Source organism: Lepidochelys olivacea, assembly GCF_965140295.1.
Source record: "Lepidochelys olivacea isolate rLepOli2 genome assembly, chromosome: 19".
NCBI lineage: Eukaryota > Metazoa > Chordata > Testudines > Cheloniidae > Lepidochelys > Lepidochelys olivacea.
The window spans coordinates 19,315,719-19,333,502 of record NC_140429.1 but is presented as its reverse complement, the minus strand read 5'-3'; the positions used below and the strand labels follow the sequence as shown (position 1 = coordinate 19,333,502).

At 47.9% G+C, this 17,784-nt stretch overlaps 1 protein-coding gene across 1 annotated transcript; it reads right to left on the bottom strand.

Annotated features, from left to right (window-relative positions):
* Window positions 1–4,171: 4,171 nt before the first annotated feature.
* On the bottom strand, window positions 4,172–8,247 carry LOC311533195 (uncharacterized protein). The gene is made up of 2 exons (XM_084652403.1): window positions 5,409–8,247; window positions 4,172–4,827 (listed from the first exon to the last, which is right to left on the bottom strand). Exons 1-2 carry the CDS (start codon window positions 6,082–6,084, stop codon window positions 4,385–4,387), a joined length of 1,119 nt encoding a protein of 372 aa, XP_084508529.1. The 5' UTR covers window positions 6,085–8,247; the 3' UTR covers window positions 4,172–4,384.
* Window positions 8,248–17,784: the final 9,537 nt, after the last annotated feature.

Below are 17,784 nucleotides of genomic sequence, written 5' to 3'. Positions count from 1 at the left end.
ATATGATTGCTCTCTATAAATATATCAGAGGGATAAATACCAGAGAGGGAGAGGAATTATTTAAACTCAATACCAATGTGGACACAAGAACAAATGGATATAAACTGGCCACTAGGAAATTTAGATTAGAAATTAGACGAAGGTTTCTAACCATCAGAGGAGTGAAGTTTTGGAATAGCCTTCCGAGGGAAGTAGTGGGGGCAAAAGATCTATCTTGCTTTAAGATTAAACTCGATAAGTTTATGGAGGAGATGGTATGATGGGATAACATGGTTTTGGTAATTAAATATTCATGGTAAATAGGCCCAATGGCCTGTGATGGGTTTTTAGATGGGGTAAGATCCAAGTTACCCGGGAAAGAATTTTCTGTAGTATCTGGCTGATGAATCTTGCCCATATGCTCAGGGTTTAGCTGATCGCCATATTTGGGGTCGGGAAGGAATTTTCCTCCAGGGCAGATTGGAAGGCCCTGGAGGTTTTTCGCCTTCCTCTGTAGCATGGGGCACGGGTCACTTGCTGGAGGATTCTCTGCTCCTTGAGGTCTTCAAACTACAATTTGAGGACTTCAATAGCACAGATATAGGTGTGAGGTCTTTTTTAGGAGTGGTGGGTGAAATTCTGTGGCCTGCATTGTGCAGGAGGTCAGACTAGATGATCATAATGGTCCCTTCTGACCTAAATATCTATGAATCTATGAATCTATAAGCAGCAGTTCTGCCAAAAAGGACCTGGGGTTACAGTGGACGAGAAGCTGGATATGAGTCAACAGTGTGCCCTTGTTGCCAAGAAGGCAAACAACATATTGGGCTGTATTAGTAGGAGCATTGCCAGCAGATTGTGGGAAGTGATCATTCCCCTCTATTCAGCACTGGTGAGGCCGCACCTGGAGTATTGTGTCCAGTTTTGGCCACCCCACCACAGAAGGATGTGGACAAATTGGGAAGAGTCCAGCGAAGGGCAACAAAAATGATTAGGGGTCTGGAACACATGACTTATGAGGAGAGGCTGAGGGAACTGGGGTTATTTAGTCTAGTATTTACCCCTACCCCCAAGAAAAGTTTCCTCCTGACCCCACTCGCTAGAGGTTACTTCCTGCCCTGAAGCATGAGGGTCTCTGACCATTCCAGAGCCTCGGTTGTCTTTAATATTTACTGTTTATGTCACATATTGTTCTTCTCTATATAAATGTCTGATCACTTTCTGAGTTCTGCTGAGCTCTTGGTCTCAGTGTTATCCTGTGGCAGAGAGTTCCACAGTCTAACTGTGTGTTATGTGACAAAAGATTTGAATTTAGCACCTGTTGTCTTCAGGGGCAACACATGGCCCTCCCCTTTAGTGCCTGAGCTGGGCTCAGCTCAGCTGCAGAGGTGAATTCCCCCAGGGGCACACCAATTTTAGAGGCCCCCTTTGGCAATGCCTTCCTTAGGCAAGAAGCATGTGAGCTTAGCAAAATCCATTGTGCAGGCAGAACTCTGTCACCCTTCTGGAACAGGCTTGCAGGGTTCCCCAAGGAAGCTGAGTTCCAAACCAGACAGTGGTGCACTTCCCCAGGATCTCCCCACGGGGGCGCTGTTCAGCACAGCCCCCAAATCTTGTTTTAATAAGGAAAGCCTTCACTCCTCTCATGCAACACCCTCCCTCAAAAAGCCCCCAAAACAAGATAACTTTGCTCACAACCAAACAATCGAGCCTCAGATCATAGAATCATAGAATCATAGAATATCAGGGTTTGAAGGGACCTCAGGAGGTCATCTAGTCCAACCCCCTGCTCAAAGCAGGACCAATCCCCACCTAAATCATCCCAGCCAGGGCTTTGTCAAGCCTGACCTTAAAAACTTCTAGGGAAGGAGATTCCACCACCTCCCTAGGTAATGCATTCCAGAGCTTCACCACCCTCCTAATGAAAAAGTTTTTCCTAATATCCAACCTAAACCTCCCCCACTGCAACTTGAGACCATTGCTCCTTGTTCTGTCATCTGCCACCACTGAGAACAGTCTAGATCCATCCTCTTTGGAACCCCCTTTCAGGTAGTTGAAAGCAGCTATCAAATCCCCCCTCATTCTTCTCTTCCGCAGACTAAACAATCCCAGTTCCCTCAGCCTCTCCTCATAACTCATGTGTTCCAGTTCCCTCATCATTTTTGTTGCCCTCCGCTGGACTCTTTCCAATTTTTTTCACATCCTTCTTGTAGTGTAGGGCTCAAAACTGGACACCGTACTCCAGATGAGGCCTCACCAATGTCTAATAGAGGGGAATGATCACGTCCCTCGATCTGCTGGCAATGCCCCTACTTATACACCCCAAAATGCCATTGGCCTTGGCAACAAGGGCACACTGTTGACTCATATCCAGCTTCTCGTCCACTGTCACCCTTAGGTCCTTTTCTGCAGAACTGCTGCCTAGCCATTCAGTCCCTAGTCTGTAGCGGTGCATGGCATTCTTCTGTCCTAAGTGTAGGACTCTGCACTTGTCCTTGTTGAACCTCATCAGATTTCTTTTGGCCCAATCCTCTAATTTGTCTAGGTCCCTCTGTATGCCTCTGTATCCTATCTCTACCCCAAAGACCATGCTTGGATGTTGCAGCCTAAAAATGAATTCAGGAAGATAGGGGCCTGTGAAAAGTGAGAGGGTGGAGGTTTGAATCTATTACCTATTACCCTGATATTCTATGATTCTATGATAGTCCTATGTGGACTATCACTGATCACTTTGCACTGGTGGAAATGACAAACCAGCTGGACGCGGCAATCCCAGGGAGGGTCTCTGGCCTGTGCCAGAGGTGAGACTGGATGATCACAATGCTCCCTTCTAGTCTTAACCTCGTTGGCACAAGGAAGGTGCAGAGCAGTGAGGATCAGGCCACTGGGTCTCCTGTGTTTGAACCAGCAGATCCTCCTGCCTCCCTGAGACAGGGCAGGGCTCAGTCTCCAAAGTCCATGATTTGGCCTATTTTCTGCCTGCTGGTTTATTCCCTTCCTGGAGCTGCTCTCACTGCAGAGAGGGGGTGGATTTATGTTGAGCCCCATGTGTTCTGTGGGAGATTCAAGTGCATGCTCGAGCTTCTGCAGTGGAATCACTTTTCACTGAACAATTTCACTGGAGCTGGAAGGTCAGTGACCAGAACTGGAATCTGCCCATGCCCGAGGAGTCCTCTTTGAGCACTAGAAAACCGGGGATCATTACCACTGGTTGATGGGAAATTGAAGTACCCAGCAGTGTACTCTTGGGTACGAGAAGCTGGATATGAGTCAGTACCCCCCAGTACTGTGGGGGCTGTTGTGATGCAAGTAGCCAATGCAATCAAAGATCTGCTGATATCAAGGGTAGTGACCCTGGGAAATGTGCAGGTCATAGTGGATGGCTTTGCTGCAATGGGATTCCCTAACTGTGGTGGGGCCATAGACGGAACCCATATCCCTATCTTGGCACCAGAGCACCAAGCCGGTGAGTACATAAACTGCAAGGGGTACTTTTCAATAGTGCTGCAAGCACTGGTGGATCACAAGGGATGTTTCACCAACATCAACGTGGGATGGCGGGAAAGGTACATGACGCTCACATCTTCAGGAACTCTGGTCTGTTTCAAAAGCTGTAAGAAGGGACTTTATTCCCAGACTAGAAAATAACCGTTGGGGACGTTGAAATGCCTATATGTATCCTTGGGGACCCAGCCTACCCCTTAATGCCATGGCTCATGAAGCCGTACACAGGCAGCCTGGACAGTAGTCAGGAGCTGTTCAACTACAGGCTGAGCAAGTGCAGAATGGTGGTAGAATGTGCATTTGGACGTTTAAAAGCGCGCTGGCGCACTTTACTGACTCAGTTAGACCTCAGCGAAACAAATATTCCCACTGGTTCATAATATCTGTGAGAGTAAGGGGGAGACGTTTATGGCGGGGTGGGAGGTTGAGGCAAATCGCCTGGCTGCTGGTTTCGCACAGCCAGACACCAGGGCAGTTAGAAGAGCACAGGAGGGCACGGTGCGCACCAGAGAAGCTTTGAAAACCAGTTTCATGACTGGCCAGGCTACGGTGTGAAAGTTCTGTTTGTTTCTCCATGATGAAACCCACCGCCCCTTGGTTCACTCTACGTCCCTGTAAGCTAACCACCCTCCCCTCCTCCCTTCGATCACCGCTGTCAGAGGCAATAAAGTCATTGTTGCTTCACATTCATGCATTCTTTATTCATTCATCACACAAATAGGGGGATAACTACCAAGGTAGCCCGGGAGGGGTGGTGGAGGAGAGAAGCACCAGGAGGGGTGGTGGAGGAGGCAAGGACAAGGCCACACAGCACTTTAAAAGTTTAAAACTTTAAAACTTATTGAATGCCAGCCTTCTGTTGCTTGGGCAATCCTCTGGGGTGGAGTGGCCGGAGGCCCCCTCACCGCGTTCTTGGGCATCTGGGTGAGGAGGCTATGGAACTTGGGGAGGAGGGTGGTTGGTTACACAGGGGCTGTAGCAGCAGTCTGTGCTCCTGCTGCCTTTCCTGCAGCTCAACCATAGGCTGGAGCATATTGGTTTGATCCTCCAGCAGCCTCAGCATTGAATCCTGCCTCCTCTCATCACGCTGCCACCACATTTGAGCTTCAGCTCTCTCTTCAGCCCTCCAATTACTCTCTTCAGCCCGCCACCTCTCCTCCCGGTCATATTGTGCTTTCCTGCACTCTGACATTGTCTGCCTCCACGCAGTCGTCTGTGCTATGTCAGTATGGGAGGACACCATGAGCTCATAGAACGTTTCATCACGAGTGTGTTTTTTTTGCCTTCTAATCTTCACTAGTCTCTGGGAAGGAGAAGATCCTGTGATTATTGAAACACATGCAGCTGGTGGAGAAAAAAAAAGAGGCAGTAGTATTTAAAAAGACACATTTTCTAGAACAATGGCTACACTCTTTCACGGTAAACCTTGCTGTTAACATTACATACACAGCACATGTGCATTCATTCCAAGGTTGCATTTTGCCTCCCCCCACCCCGTGGCTAGCCCCTCACCCCTCCTCCCCCGGCTAACAGCGGGGAAAATTTCTGTTCAGCCACAGGCAAACAGCCCAGCAGGAACGGGCACCTCTGCATGTCCCCTTAAGAAAAACACCTTATTTCAACCAGGTGACCATGAATGATATCACTCTCCTGAGGATAACACAGAGAGATACAGAACAGATGTTGTTTGAATGCCAGCAAACATACACTGAAATGCTTTGTTCTACAATGATTCCAGAGTACGTGCTACTGGCCTGGTGTGGTAAAGTGTCCTACCATGGTGGGTGGAATAAGGCTGCCCTCCCCAGAAACCTTTTGCAAACGCTTTGGGAATACATCTAGGAGAGCTGCAAATGCCAGGGCAAATTAATCATTAAACATGCTTGCTTTTAAACCATGTATAGTATTTTAAAAGGTTCACTCACCAGAGGTACCTTCTCCACCTGGCGGGTCCGGGAGGCAGCCTTGGGTGGGTCCGGGACGGACTGCCTCCAGGTCCAGGGTGAGAAACAGTTCCTGGCTGTCAGGTAAACCAGTTTCTCTGCTTGCTTGCTGTGAGCTATCATCTTCCTCGTCCCCAAAACCTGCTTCTGTGTTGCCTCCATCTCCACTGAAGGAGTCAAACAACACGGCTGGGGTCGTGGTGGCTGAACCCCCTAAAATGGCACGCAGCTCATCATAGAAGCGGCATGTTGGGGGCTCTGACCCGGAGCGGCCGTTTGCCTCTCTGGTTTTCTGGTAGGCTTGCCTCAACTCCTTAAGTTTCACACGGCATTGCTTCGGGTCCCTGTTATAGCCTCTGTCCTTCATCCCCTGGGAGATTTTGACAAATGTTTTGGCATTTCGAAAACTGGAACCGAGTTCTGATAGCACGGATTCCTCTCCCCATACAGCGATCAGATCCCGTACCTCCCGTTCGGTCCATGCTGGAGCTCTTTTGCAATTCTGGGACTCCATCATGGTCACCTGTGCTGATGAGCTCTGCATGGTCACCTCTGCTGATGAGCTCTGGCCAGCGTGGCAAGCTGCAGGTGACCATGCAAACAGGAAATTGAAATTCAAAAGTTCGCGGGCCTTTTCCTGTCTACCTGGCCAGTGCATCTAAGTTGCGAGTGCTGTCCAGAGTGGTCACAACAGAGCACTCTGGGATAGCTCTAGGAGGCCAATACCATCTAATTGTGTCCACAGTACCCCAAATTCAACCCGGCAAGGCCGATTTAAGTGCTAATCCACTTCTCAGAGGTCGATTAAGGAAATCAATTTTAAGAGCCCTTTAAGTCGAAAAAAAGGGCTTCATCATGTGGACGGGTGCAGGTTTACATCGATTTAACCCTGCTAAATTCGACCTAAACTCCTAGTGTAGACTAGGGCTTAGTGCGACAAACTACTTCGATTTGGCTTTTTTTTTTTCTTACAGCTGCTACAATTTGCATCTTTGAATTGGCAATCAAAAGAAGCGTGGAACCCTTTTCCGCATGTCTGCCGAGCGGACCGGCTCTTGCTTTGGGTTCCAGAGAGTTTATGAGTTCCTACTTCTGTTTTAGTGCTGGTATGCAAATCTATTGCATCTCTTTCCACAGTTTTCATTGCTACTCCAATTTCTACTGCCCTTTTAAAGGTAAGATTTTCCTCAGTTGAGAGCCTCTTCTGTATGCTTTCATTAAACAGTCCATACACAAATTTGTCTCTTAGGGCCTCGTTAAGCCCATCCTTAAAAGCACAGTGTTCTGATAATCTTTTTAATGCTGTTGCAAAACAGGAAACAGATTCACCTTCAAGCTGATTCTGCTTATGAAACCTGAAACTTTCTGCTATAATCAGGGTCTTGGATAACAAGTGCTCTTGAACAATCTGCACGATGTCTTAAGGGTTGGCTGGCTGGCTTGTTTGGGGTGATCAGACTGCGAACTAAACTGTAGGTTTTTCCCCATCCCACTCAGTAAAGCTGCTACATGTTTTTCTAGGGAATCTCATTTACTTCAAAATACTGCTCCAGCCTCCATGGCACTCTCGAAGGCCTGTATATGTCATATGTCCAGAATAGCTGCCATGTCAGCTCTCTGCTGTTAGGTTAGTTGTTCAGAGTGCTCACAGTTGGAGCAGGATCCTCTTTCCCACCAGGACTGCAAGCAATGTCACCCATTGTTTCGCTAGTCAGATGCACAGAGGGTTCTTGAAATCCTCCTCAGCAATTGTGTCTTATTCTCTCTTGCTGCAGATTAAGCCAATTACTTCTTGTCCTACCTTCAGTGTACATGGAAAAGAGGAAATTACTCACTTTGTGCAATAGCAATGGTTCTTCAAGGTGTGTCCCCCTGTGGGTGCTCCCCTGTAAGAGTATCTGTGCCCCTGCGCCTCTAATCAGGGATTTTTGGTAGCAGTGTCCATTGAGACCGCACATGCGCTCTCCTTCCCTCATGGTCTGCTTTGAGGCTAACTGTGCTGCACGGGAAAACTGCCCCCGCTCAGTTCCTTCTCTACCACAGAGCCCTATGGAGAACTCAGGAGAGCTCAGAAGTAGACGAGAGGAGGGCGGTTTGTGGAGCACCCGCAAACTTGGAATGTAGGTAAATACATTGAGTGCTCAACTTTTGGCTGTGGAGCAATATGTCGTTCACTTTGTCAGAGCATTCTGCCTCTAAGCCTTGGAACCAAGAAGGAGCCACGCCTGGAGGTGGAGGTCCCGCAGGTTGCGGTGTTTTGAGAGAGCAGGTGAGGAATGGGCCAAAGAGGAACCGGAGGACATACTGCCATCTGTGTCAGGTAAGGGAACCAGACTCATCTTGGCCTGGCCATAAGGGGCAATCAGAATAATTCTCACTTTGTCTCGTTGAATTTTCAACAGGACCTTGGATAGAAGAGGAAACTGGAAAAAGGCATACAAGAGGTCCCCGTCCCATGGGAGGAGGAGGGCATCTCCCAGTGAATGTTTCACCAGGCCAGCTCTGGAGCAGTAACGAGGACATTTCTTGTTCCGGTAAGTAGCAAAGAGATCTGTAGTCAGGGTTCCCCAGTGGGTGAAAATAACTTGAAGCACCTCTGAGTTCAGTTCCCATTCGTAGTCATGACAAAAATTCCAACTGAGACTGTCAATTGTCATGTTCTGTGTCCTGGGTACACAGACAGCTGAGATGAGCACATTGTGATGGATGCACCAATTCCAAAGTTTGAGTGCTTCCGTGCAGAGGGAGGGAGACCTGGCACCTCCTTGACGATTTATGTAAAACATATAGGTTGTTTTGTCCTTCATGACTTTCATAGAATCATAGAATATCAGGGTTGGAAGGGACCTCAGGAGGTCATCTAGTCCAACCCCCTGCTCAAAAGCAGGACCCATCCCCAATTAAATCATCCCAGCCAGGGCTTTGTCAAGCCTGACCTTAAAAACTTCTAAGGAAGGAGATTCCACCACCTCCCTAGGCAATGCATTCCAGTGTTTCACCACCCTCCTAGTGAAAAAGTTTTTCCTAATATCCAACCTAAACCTCCCCCACTGCAACTTGAGACCATTACTCCTTGTCCTGTCCTCTTCTACCACTGAGAATAGTCTAGAACCATCCTCTCTGGAACCACCTCTCAGGTAGTTGAAAGCAGCTATCAAATCCCCCCTCATTCTTCTCTTCTGCAGACTAAACAATCCCAGTTCCCTCAGCCTCTCCTCATAAGTCATGTGTTCCAGACCCCTAATCATTTTTGTTGCCCTTCGCTGGACTCTTTCCAATTTATCCACATCCTTCTTGTAGTGTGGGGCCCAAAACTGGACACAGTACTCCAGAGGAGGCCTCACCAATGTCAAATAGAGGGGGACGATCATGTCCCTCGATCTGCTCGCTATGCCCCTACTTATACATCCAAAATGCCATTGGCCTTCTTGGCAACAACAACTTTTGTGTGGATGTTCTTCATGAAATGCAAAAAGCATGCACATGCATTCCTGACAGCCCTTAGCTCCACAAGATTGATATGGAGGGTCAGTTCTGGAATGGGTTACCTAGGGAGGTGGTGGAATCTCCTTCCTTAGAGGTTTTTAAGGTCAGGCTTGCAAAGCCCTGGCTGGGATGATTTAGTTGGGGTTGGTCCTGCTTTGAGCAGGGGGTTGGACTAGATGACCTTCTGAGGTCCCTTCCAAACTTGATATTCTGATTCTGCTCTGAACCTTGTGGTTGTGTATGTGAGCTCCCCAGCCTATTAAGGAGGGCATCTGTCCCAGGGTGGTGGATCTTTGTAGCGGGAGGCGAGCTCTCACTTGTACTGCATCAAGGTTGGCACTGATAAACTCCAGTCACCATACCGGTGTCAGAGTTTGACTCAGACTCACAATCTATCAGACCACTCTGTTTTATTAGCAAAGCTGCTCTGCTAATACATTTAGAAGTGAGCCCCCCGAGTGGGGCTTGTGTCTTTTAATTTATACAGTTTTTTGGAGAACAAGTTACAGAGAAGTTACAGACAAAAGAAGAAAAAGATTTTAGTCACCACCCTTCGAGATCCCTGAGACCAGTCACGTATCTTCAATTACCTGCCACCCTTAACAATCTCCTTTAACAGCTTCCAGTTAACTTAACTAATTGCCCTTCACACCTTCCATTTGGATGCCTGCTTCTTAGACGTGCTGGCTCTATCTTGCTTCTCCATTGAAAAGCTAACTGTCCCTACATGTGCTCCCTCAGATACTTTGTAACATGTTTTGGCATGCCCTCTCATATACAATGTATCCAGCATGTCCCCTTATACAACGTTATACTTATACAATCTTATATTTCCACAATCCCCCCTTTTGGTCAAGGCAACACCCATGACCAGTGACTTACTGGATTCCATACATCAATCGTTCTTTTTCATTACTTTCACTGGTGACATTTAACAACATTAGATTAGCACTCTGGTTAGGGGTAACCTGATGGATGGTGTGTCTTGTGCAGTTTTGGATACAACAAGAAATCAATTGAAAACACACAAAGCAGTGGATGTATTGTTTCTTGACTTTAGCAAAGCTTTTGACACTGTCTCCCACAGTATTCTTGTCAGCAAGTTAAAGAAGTACGGGCTGGATGAATGCACTATAAGGTGGGTAGAAAGCTGGCTAGATTGTCGGGCTCAACGGGTAGTGATCAATGGCTCCATGTCTAGTTGGCAGCCGGTGTCAAGTGGAGTGCCCCAGGGGTTGGTCCTGGGGCCGGTTTTGTTCAATATCTTCATAAATGATCAGGAGGAGGATGTGGATTGCACTCTCAGCAAATTTGCGGATGATACTAAACTGGGAGGAGTGGTAGATACACTGGAGGGCAGGGATAGGATACAGAGGGACCTAGACAAATTGGAGGATTGGGCCAAAAGAAATCTGATGAGGTTCAATAAGGATAAGTGCAGGGTCCTGCACTTAGGACGGAAGAACTCAATGCACAGCTACAGACTAGGGACCGAATGGCTCGGCAGCAGTTCTGCGGAAAAGGACCTAGGGGTGACAGTGGACGAGAAGCTGGATATGAGTCAACAGTGTGCCCTTGTTGCCAAGAAGGCCAATGGCATTTTGGGATGTATAAGTAGGGGCATTGCCAGCAGATCGAGGGACGTGATCGTCCCCCTCTATTCGACATTGGTGAGGCCTCATCTGGAGTACTGTGTCCAGTTTTGGGCCCCACACTACAAGAAGGATGTGGATAAATTGGAAAGAGCCCAGCGAAGGGCAACAAAAATGATTAGGGGTCTGGAACACATGACTTATGAGGAGAGGCTGAGGGAACTGGGATTGTTTAGTCTGCAGAAGAGAAGAATGAGGGGGGATTTGATAGCTGCTTTCAACTACCTGAGAGGTGGTTCCAGAGAGGATGGTTCTAGACTATTCTCAGTGGTAGAAGAGGACAGGACAAGGAGTAATGGTCTCAAGTTGCAGTGGGGGAGGTTTAGGTTGGATATTAGGAAAAACTTTTTCACTAGGAGGGTGGTGAAACACTGGAATGCATTGCCTAGGGAGGTGGTGGAATCTCCTTCCTTAGAAGTTTTTAAGGTCAGGCTTGACAAAGCCCTGGCTGGGATGATTTAATTGGGGATGGGTCCTGCTTTTGAGCAGGGGGTTGGACTAGATGACCTCCTGAGGTCCCTTCCAACCCTGATATTCTATGATTCTATGATTATTAGAATTCCAAATAGGATAGTCAGGATTCCTTGAAACAACCAGTTTCCCAGACTAGAGAAATTGAATAAGTTACTTATCCATTTCCACAAGGAACTTGGTTCTTCGTGGGGAAGGTATGCAATTTGCTCCAGATGGCTAGCACGATTTATTACCTCATTAGTATTATCAGGTATGTATACACAGCATTCTGTTCCAATTAGAGCACAGGTCCCTCCTTTGGCTGCCAGTATTATATCTAATGCCCGACGGTTTTGGAGGGCCACTTGTCAGACCGCTCCTGCTTCTTTGGCTAGAGCTTTTAAGCGCTCTCCTGTTTCATTGGCCATAATCTCAACCACCGCTTGTAACCTTAAAAGCCTTTTTGCAAGGTGGATTACCCCCCTTACTGGGACTAAAGAAATGCCAATAGCTTCTTCCCAAGTTAGGGGGCTTATGTTATCCACATACCATTTAGCATCTGGCAAGTCCCTCCTTTTTCGCCTGAAATTACGGAGGCGATTTCGTGGGAGGGATTGAAGCACCCGGAATTGTGGGAAAAGCTGAGCAGGATAACAGATACCTGACCAATTTGCCGGTAACACAGTGTAAGCATTTTCCCCACAAACCCAATGATGTCCCATTAAAGCTGGGAAGGGTTGACTGCAACCCTTTGACATGTAAGAATTTACGAAGGAGGAATAGTATCCCCCAAAGGGCACAGGATGATTTTCACTGGGAGAAGAGGTAGCATTCACATGACATTTGTAGATGGTGCTGTTTTTCTCAGGGAGGCTGTAGGGGGAGCAAGAGATTGAATCTTTGGTTTGATCCCAGGTTGAGAGGAAGTTTATCTTTCCATACCCGGTTTGCCATTCTCCAACCTTGTTTGAATAGTCCCATACACCATGGGACACGATGTATTGGAGACAGCTGCTCCTCCCTAGATTCAACCCTGTCCCATTACACATCTAGTAATAGTGGCCCTTTCCTTTCACCACACTTATAAGTTTAGGAACATATGTTTTTCCCAGCCCCCAAGTGTCATTTTCCTTCCATGTCCTTTTAAGTGGATAGGGTTCTCCAGCAAGCTCTGAGGAATTCAAAGGGATTGCCATGGTGGAGATACTAGCTTGTGAGTGAGCTGGGATCTGGCTGCAGACCCAGCAATTAGAAATATTCAGGATCTGGGCTATCTGCACCTATTGTTGGATGAAAGAATTGTCACTGTCACTCTGGATTCCCCAGACCCTCAGGACACAGTAGCTGAGGATTAAGCTTCTCAAAGGACACATGTTGGAAGCAGGACCCTTTCTGGTTCTGACAACCCCTTTTGAGGGAACCGCAGTCACGGTTTTACGTCCACCAGGCAGCAGGTGCTAGGCTCACTACTGCTTCTTGTTTGTTGGGTCCTGCTGTCTGCTTACCCTCTGCTTCTGGCAACCCTTACGAGAGCACAGATTGTAAGGTATTGCAGGCTGTTCCTCTTTGTCTTCTGGGGTTGAAGCTGGTTCTGCGTAGTCTTGCAGAGGTGCTTGGTCCCCTTTAGGTGGCGCTGGCTTACACTGTGAGGCGTGGATCCATGCAGCGATGCCGGATAATTTCACTGCTGTCTGGGTGGTGAGCAGTACCTGGTATGGACCCTTCCACCGGGGTTCCAAGGCGTGCTTCCGAAGGTGGTGCCGCAGGTAGACCCAATCACCAGGCTCAAGAGTGTGACAGGCAGCAGAGGTGGGTTCCCTCGGCCAAGCTGCTCACACCTGCGAATGGAAGGAGCTCACAGCTTGCATTAACTCTTTGCAGTACTGGAGGAGCGTGCTGTGAGTTAGGTTTAGGTCTGGAGCTGGGGTAATAGTAGTCATTGTTCGCATAGGGCATCCCCTGATGATTTCAAATGGACTCAATTTGTGTCTCTGGGATGGGGATGACCGAATTTCCATAAGGGCCAGTGGTAAAGCAGCTGGCCAGTTTAACCCTGTGGAACTACAGATTTTTGCCAGCTTATTTTTAAGCACACCATTTCGCCTTTCAACTGCCCCTGCACTCTGTGGATGGTAAAGGCAGTGCAACAGGTGGGTGACACGTAATACCTGGTTTAGATGTTGAACAATTTTTCCAGTAAAATGTGTTCCCCGATCACTAGACAAAGTGGCAGGAATTCCCTTGGTAGGGATAATGTGGTTTAACAGACATTTTGCAATGGACAATGAATCAGCTTTGCGACAGGGAAAGGCTTCAATCCAACCCAAAAACAGACATATTATAACTAAAATGAATTCATATTTCTGACACTTTGGCATTTGTACAAAATCAAGTTGCCAGTGTAGGAAAGGTGCTTGAGGCAAACCCCGGAACCCTTGTGTTACTTTTACAGATTTGCCTACATTGTAGCTTTGACAAACAACACAAGTGGCACAGTGGCGGGTTGCAAAGGAGCTGAAATGGGGAGCCCACCACCCCGCCTTACTCATAGCAGAGACCATCCCCTCCTTGCCGACATGCGAAACACCATGTAGCAGGGCGGCTAGGGATGGGTAGAGTGAGAGGGGGGCTACAAAGGTACCGGTGGGCGATCGCCAAAGGGAATCAGAATGCAAAGAGCAACCCAAAGCACTCCAGGAGTCTCTCTCTGTTTCTGGGGCAGAATCCTGGAGCTGAGCGAGATGAGACAGGGATGGTGGCGTTACAGAGACAGAGAGGGGACCAAGAAACGCTTCTGGTGAAGGTTTTATAGTGGTGGCATGTTTTGCATCAGCATCAGCAAGTGCATTACCTTTTGCCACCTCGGTGTCTGCTGCTGAGTGGCCAGTACACTTAACAATTGCCAAGGCAGACGGTAGTAAAACTGCATACAGGAGGGCAGCAATGTAGGGGCCATTCTTGATAGGGGTACCAGTAGAGGTAAGAAAACCTCGAGCCTGCCAGAGGGTGCCAAAGTCATGCACAACCCCAAAGGCATACAGAGAATCAGTAAAAATAGTGGCAGAGAGCCCCTCGGCTAGAAAGCAGGCATGGGTTAGAGCAATCAGTTCAGCCACCTGGGCAGAGGTCACAGAGGGTAAGGGCGCAGCTTCTATGGTCTCAGAGAGAGAGACCACAGCGTACCCTGCAAGAAGGTGGCCTTGGTCATTTCTATAACAGGACCCATCAGTGAATAATACCAGGTCAGAGTTAGGGAGAGGTACATCTGAAAGGTCAGGGTGTGGGACAGTGATAGCGGAGACAGTTGCAAGGCAGTCATGGGGTTCACCATCACTAGGTAAAGGAAGGAGGGTAGCAGGGTTTAACTGGGAGCAGCGCTTAATAGTGATATGTGAGGCTGAAAGCAGCAAAAGTTCATACCTAGTGAGGCGAGCAGAGGAGAGGTGAGCAGTGTTGCGTTGCAGAAGGAGAGTTTCCACAGAATGGGGAACCATGAGAGTGAGAGGAGAGCGGAGGACAAGGGACTCAGACATCTCGACCAGGCATGCTGCAGCAGCTACAGCGCGTAGGCAAGGGGGTAAACCCTGGGCTACAGGGTCCAAGGTTGCAGAAAAATAAGCCACCGGGCGATTTCTGTCACCATGCTCCTGAGTAAGAACCCCGAGGGCACAAGCAGATTGTTCGTGACAGAAAAGGGTAAAAGGCTTGTCATAGTTAGGTAACCCTAAGGCAGGGGCAGAGGCTAAATTCTGCTTAAGGGAGATGAAAGCAGCATTTGCTTCAAGTGGCCATGGCATGGGGTTAGGTACAGAGGATCGAGTGAGTTCTTGGAGTGGTTTAGCCAGAGAAGCATATTGGGGAATCCATTGCCTACAGAACCCTGTCATGCCTAAGAATTTTCTGACCTGGCGTGGAGAGCAAGGCTGCGGAAAGCTAAGGATGGCTGGATAAAGTGTACAGGAGCCCTGGGAGAGAAGGAAGCCTAGGTATGTGACAGAGGTTTGGCAGAGCTGCAATTTTGTGCGAGAAGCCTTATGACCCTTGTTTGCTAAAGCTGTGAGAAGTGTTAGTGAATCAGTTTCTGAGGCAGACAGAGAGGGGGAGCACAGGAGTAAGTCGTCCACATATTGGATCAGTGTGGATCCTGATGGGAAAACCAGATCAGCAAGATCCCGGGCTAGGGCTTGAGAAAAATAGGATGGACTCTCTGTATACCCCTGGGGAAGGGTAGTCCATGTATATTGCTGACCCTTGTAGGAGAAGGCAAAGAGATACTGGGATTCAGAGTGAACTGGGACAGAGAAGAAAGCGGAGCACAAATCTACAACAGTAAAGTGGGTTGCATTTGGAGGAATAGACGCTAGTATTGTAGCAGGGTTAGGAACCACTGGAAAAGAAGGTATGACAATACGGTTAATAGCTCAAAGGTCTTGAACAAATCGCCACGATTTGCCATCAGCCTTTTGAACTGGGAGGATAGGGGTGTTACAGGGGCTGGAACAAGGGACAATAATTCCTTGTTCTTTTAATGCAGATATAACTGGAGCAATCCCAGCCTCTGCCTCAGGATTCAAAGGATACTGAGACAGGCGAGGCAGAGGTTTGGAATTGTCTACAGTAATCCGAACTGGGTCAGTATTTAATCGGCCCACTTCAGATGGGTGAGATGGCCATAGGGAGGAAGGAACCTGAGAGATTAGGTGCTCTAGGGACGGAGTTAAGGGACAGCAAGGGACCGGAGTGGAGAGGGAAGTTTCAGACAGCAGGGAGGCTACAGAATCACATAAGGAAGACTGAGGGATTTGCAGATAGACACCATCTGGGGAGCAGTAAATAGAACAGCCAAGTTTGCATAGCAAGTCCCGTCCCAGAAGGTTTGCAGGGGTGGAATCAGAGAGGAGGAATGCATGCTCCTCAGAGAGGGGACCGACCTGAACAGACAAAGGTTTTGAGAGGGGAAAAGAGGTAGGGATCCCTGTAATGCCAACAGCAGACACAGATTTTCCAGATCGTGGAACCTCAGGCAAGTCAGTGGTGCGGATTGTAAGAAAGAGAAGCTCCAGTATCAACAAGGAAAGGGAGAGAGAGATCATTTACAGTCAGGACACATTCTCCAGTAGGGGACAGAGGTAATAAGGGAGCTAAAACTTTGTGAGGTTCCCCAGCATCCCGTCATTGTTGGGGTGAAAAATAGGGTTGGGGATCAGCTGGAGGAACCAGCGGGGGGTTCACTTGATTTCCCATACAATTATTAGGTCATCTTGGACACTCTTTTTTCCAGTGTCCAGGCTGTTTACAGTAGTTACAAACCCCAGTTAATCCAGCCCCCCGCCCCCTTCCGCAACCCCGTCCCTGTCCCCTGTGTGGTCTGCTTAGTCCTGAATAATGCTGTATCTGCAGAGCCATTAACTTTTGGGAGGACTGTTCCTCCTTTCCTTTTAAAGTGCGGTGGCAATGCTCTGCTACTGCCAGCAATTTGTCCATGGTTTCAGTCTCCCATCCCATACTTATTCGTTTTAACATGCTGCCTGTGGCAGGGAGAAGACCATCAACAAATGCATGTGCCAAGGCCCCCTGCCCATTTACATCGGGCTCTTGTATTCCTGAATGTTGTAGGAAAATATCAGTTAGCCGGGACCTATAGTCGCCTGGGCTTTCTCCTTGCCCTTGCTTACAGCAATGTATTGCTGTCCAGTTTGTTTTAGGAGACCACACTTTGGGAATGGCTTGATGCAGGCACTTCCAAAGAGCCATACACCGGTCTCTGTATGCCAAATCTGGGCCAGTACTTTTTATGGTTGAGTGGCGTGCCTCAGCTGGCCAGTCTGCGGCAGCCAACCATTTTTCATAATAACTGGCAGGAGCTAACAATTTACACAGTTGGAGGAGATCTGTCTCAGAGAGTTCATAGGTTTCACAGATTAACAGAAACTCCTCAGCAAATTTGACAGAGTTTTCCTGTGGTTTGGGAAAACTTAACTATAGATAAAAGTTCCGTATGAGTCCAGGGCTTATAATCCCATATGGACTCACTTTCTCCCATCTTAAGGGCTCGTAAGGGTGCCACAACAGTTTGATCAGAGTCTCTCATTAACCTCCCATCAGGTTCTCTTTTTCAAGAAGAGATGTCAAGAGAATCTTTGCAGTCTGCTTTGGATTTCTTCTTCATAATATTTTGCAGAGCTGTGAGGCCAATGAGGGTATCTTCTTCACTTTCATTATCTGTAGTCACTGAAGATTTTTCCTTTTCTGATTTCTTATTTGCACAGGAGTATGGTGGGGGTCGGATTTGATCCAGATCATTGCACAGGACTGGGCAAAGGGGAGCGCTCGGACTAGTGGTGGGAGAGACTGCATCCAATTGAACTGTTAGTTTTTTGATAGAATTTTTAAGAAAGGTGAGTTTTGACTCAGTCCATCTACGATTTGCCTCTTCCCACCACTGCATGAAGCAGTCTACTTCTCCTCTCTCCAATTTGGTTTTTGGGAGGACGAGTTTGCTTTTTAAAGCGTCCACTCGATCCTTGTCCCAAGAACCTAACAGTGGCCACTGTAATTTGGGGTTCTCTAGAGCTAATTTGAACCATTTTTCAAGAAACCTACAAGAGTCCGGACCCCTCCTAAAATACATAAAATAAGCTGGAGTTCTCTTAGGGAACTGTTCTACCTTAGACTTCTGATTACCCATCCAGGAGGACTTCACACAGCACTCACACAAGAAGGAAATTCGGGCTCAGCAGAGCGGTACCTGGTGCAACACACAGAAA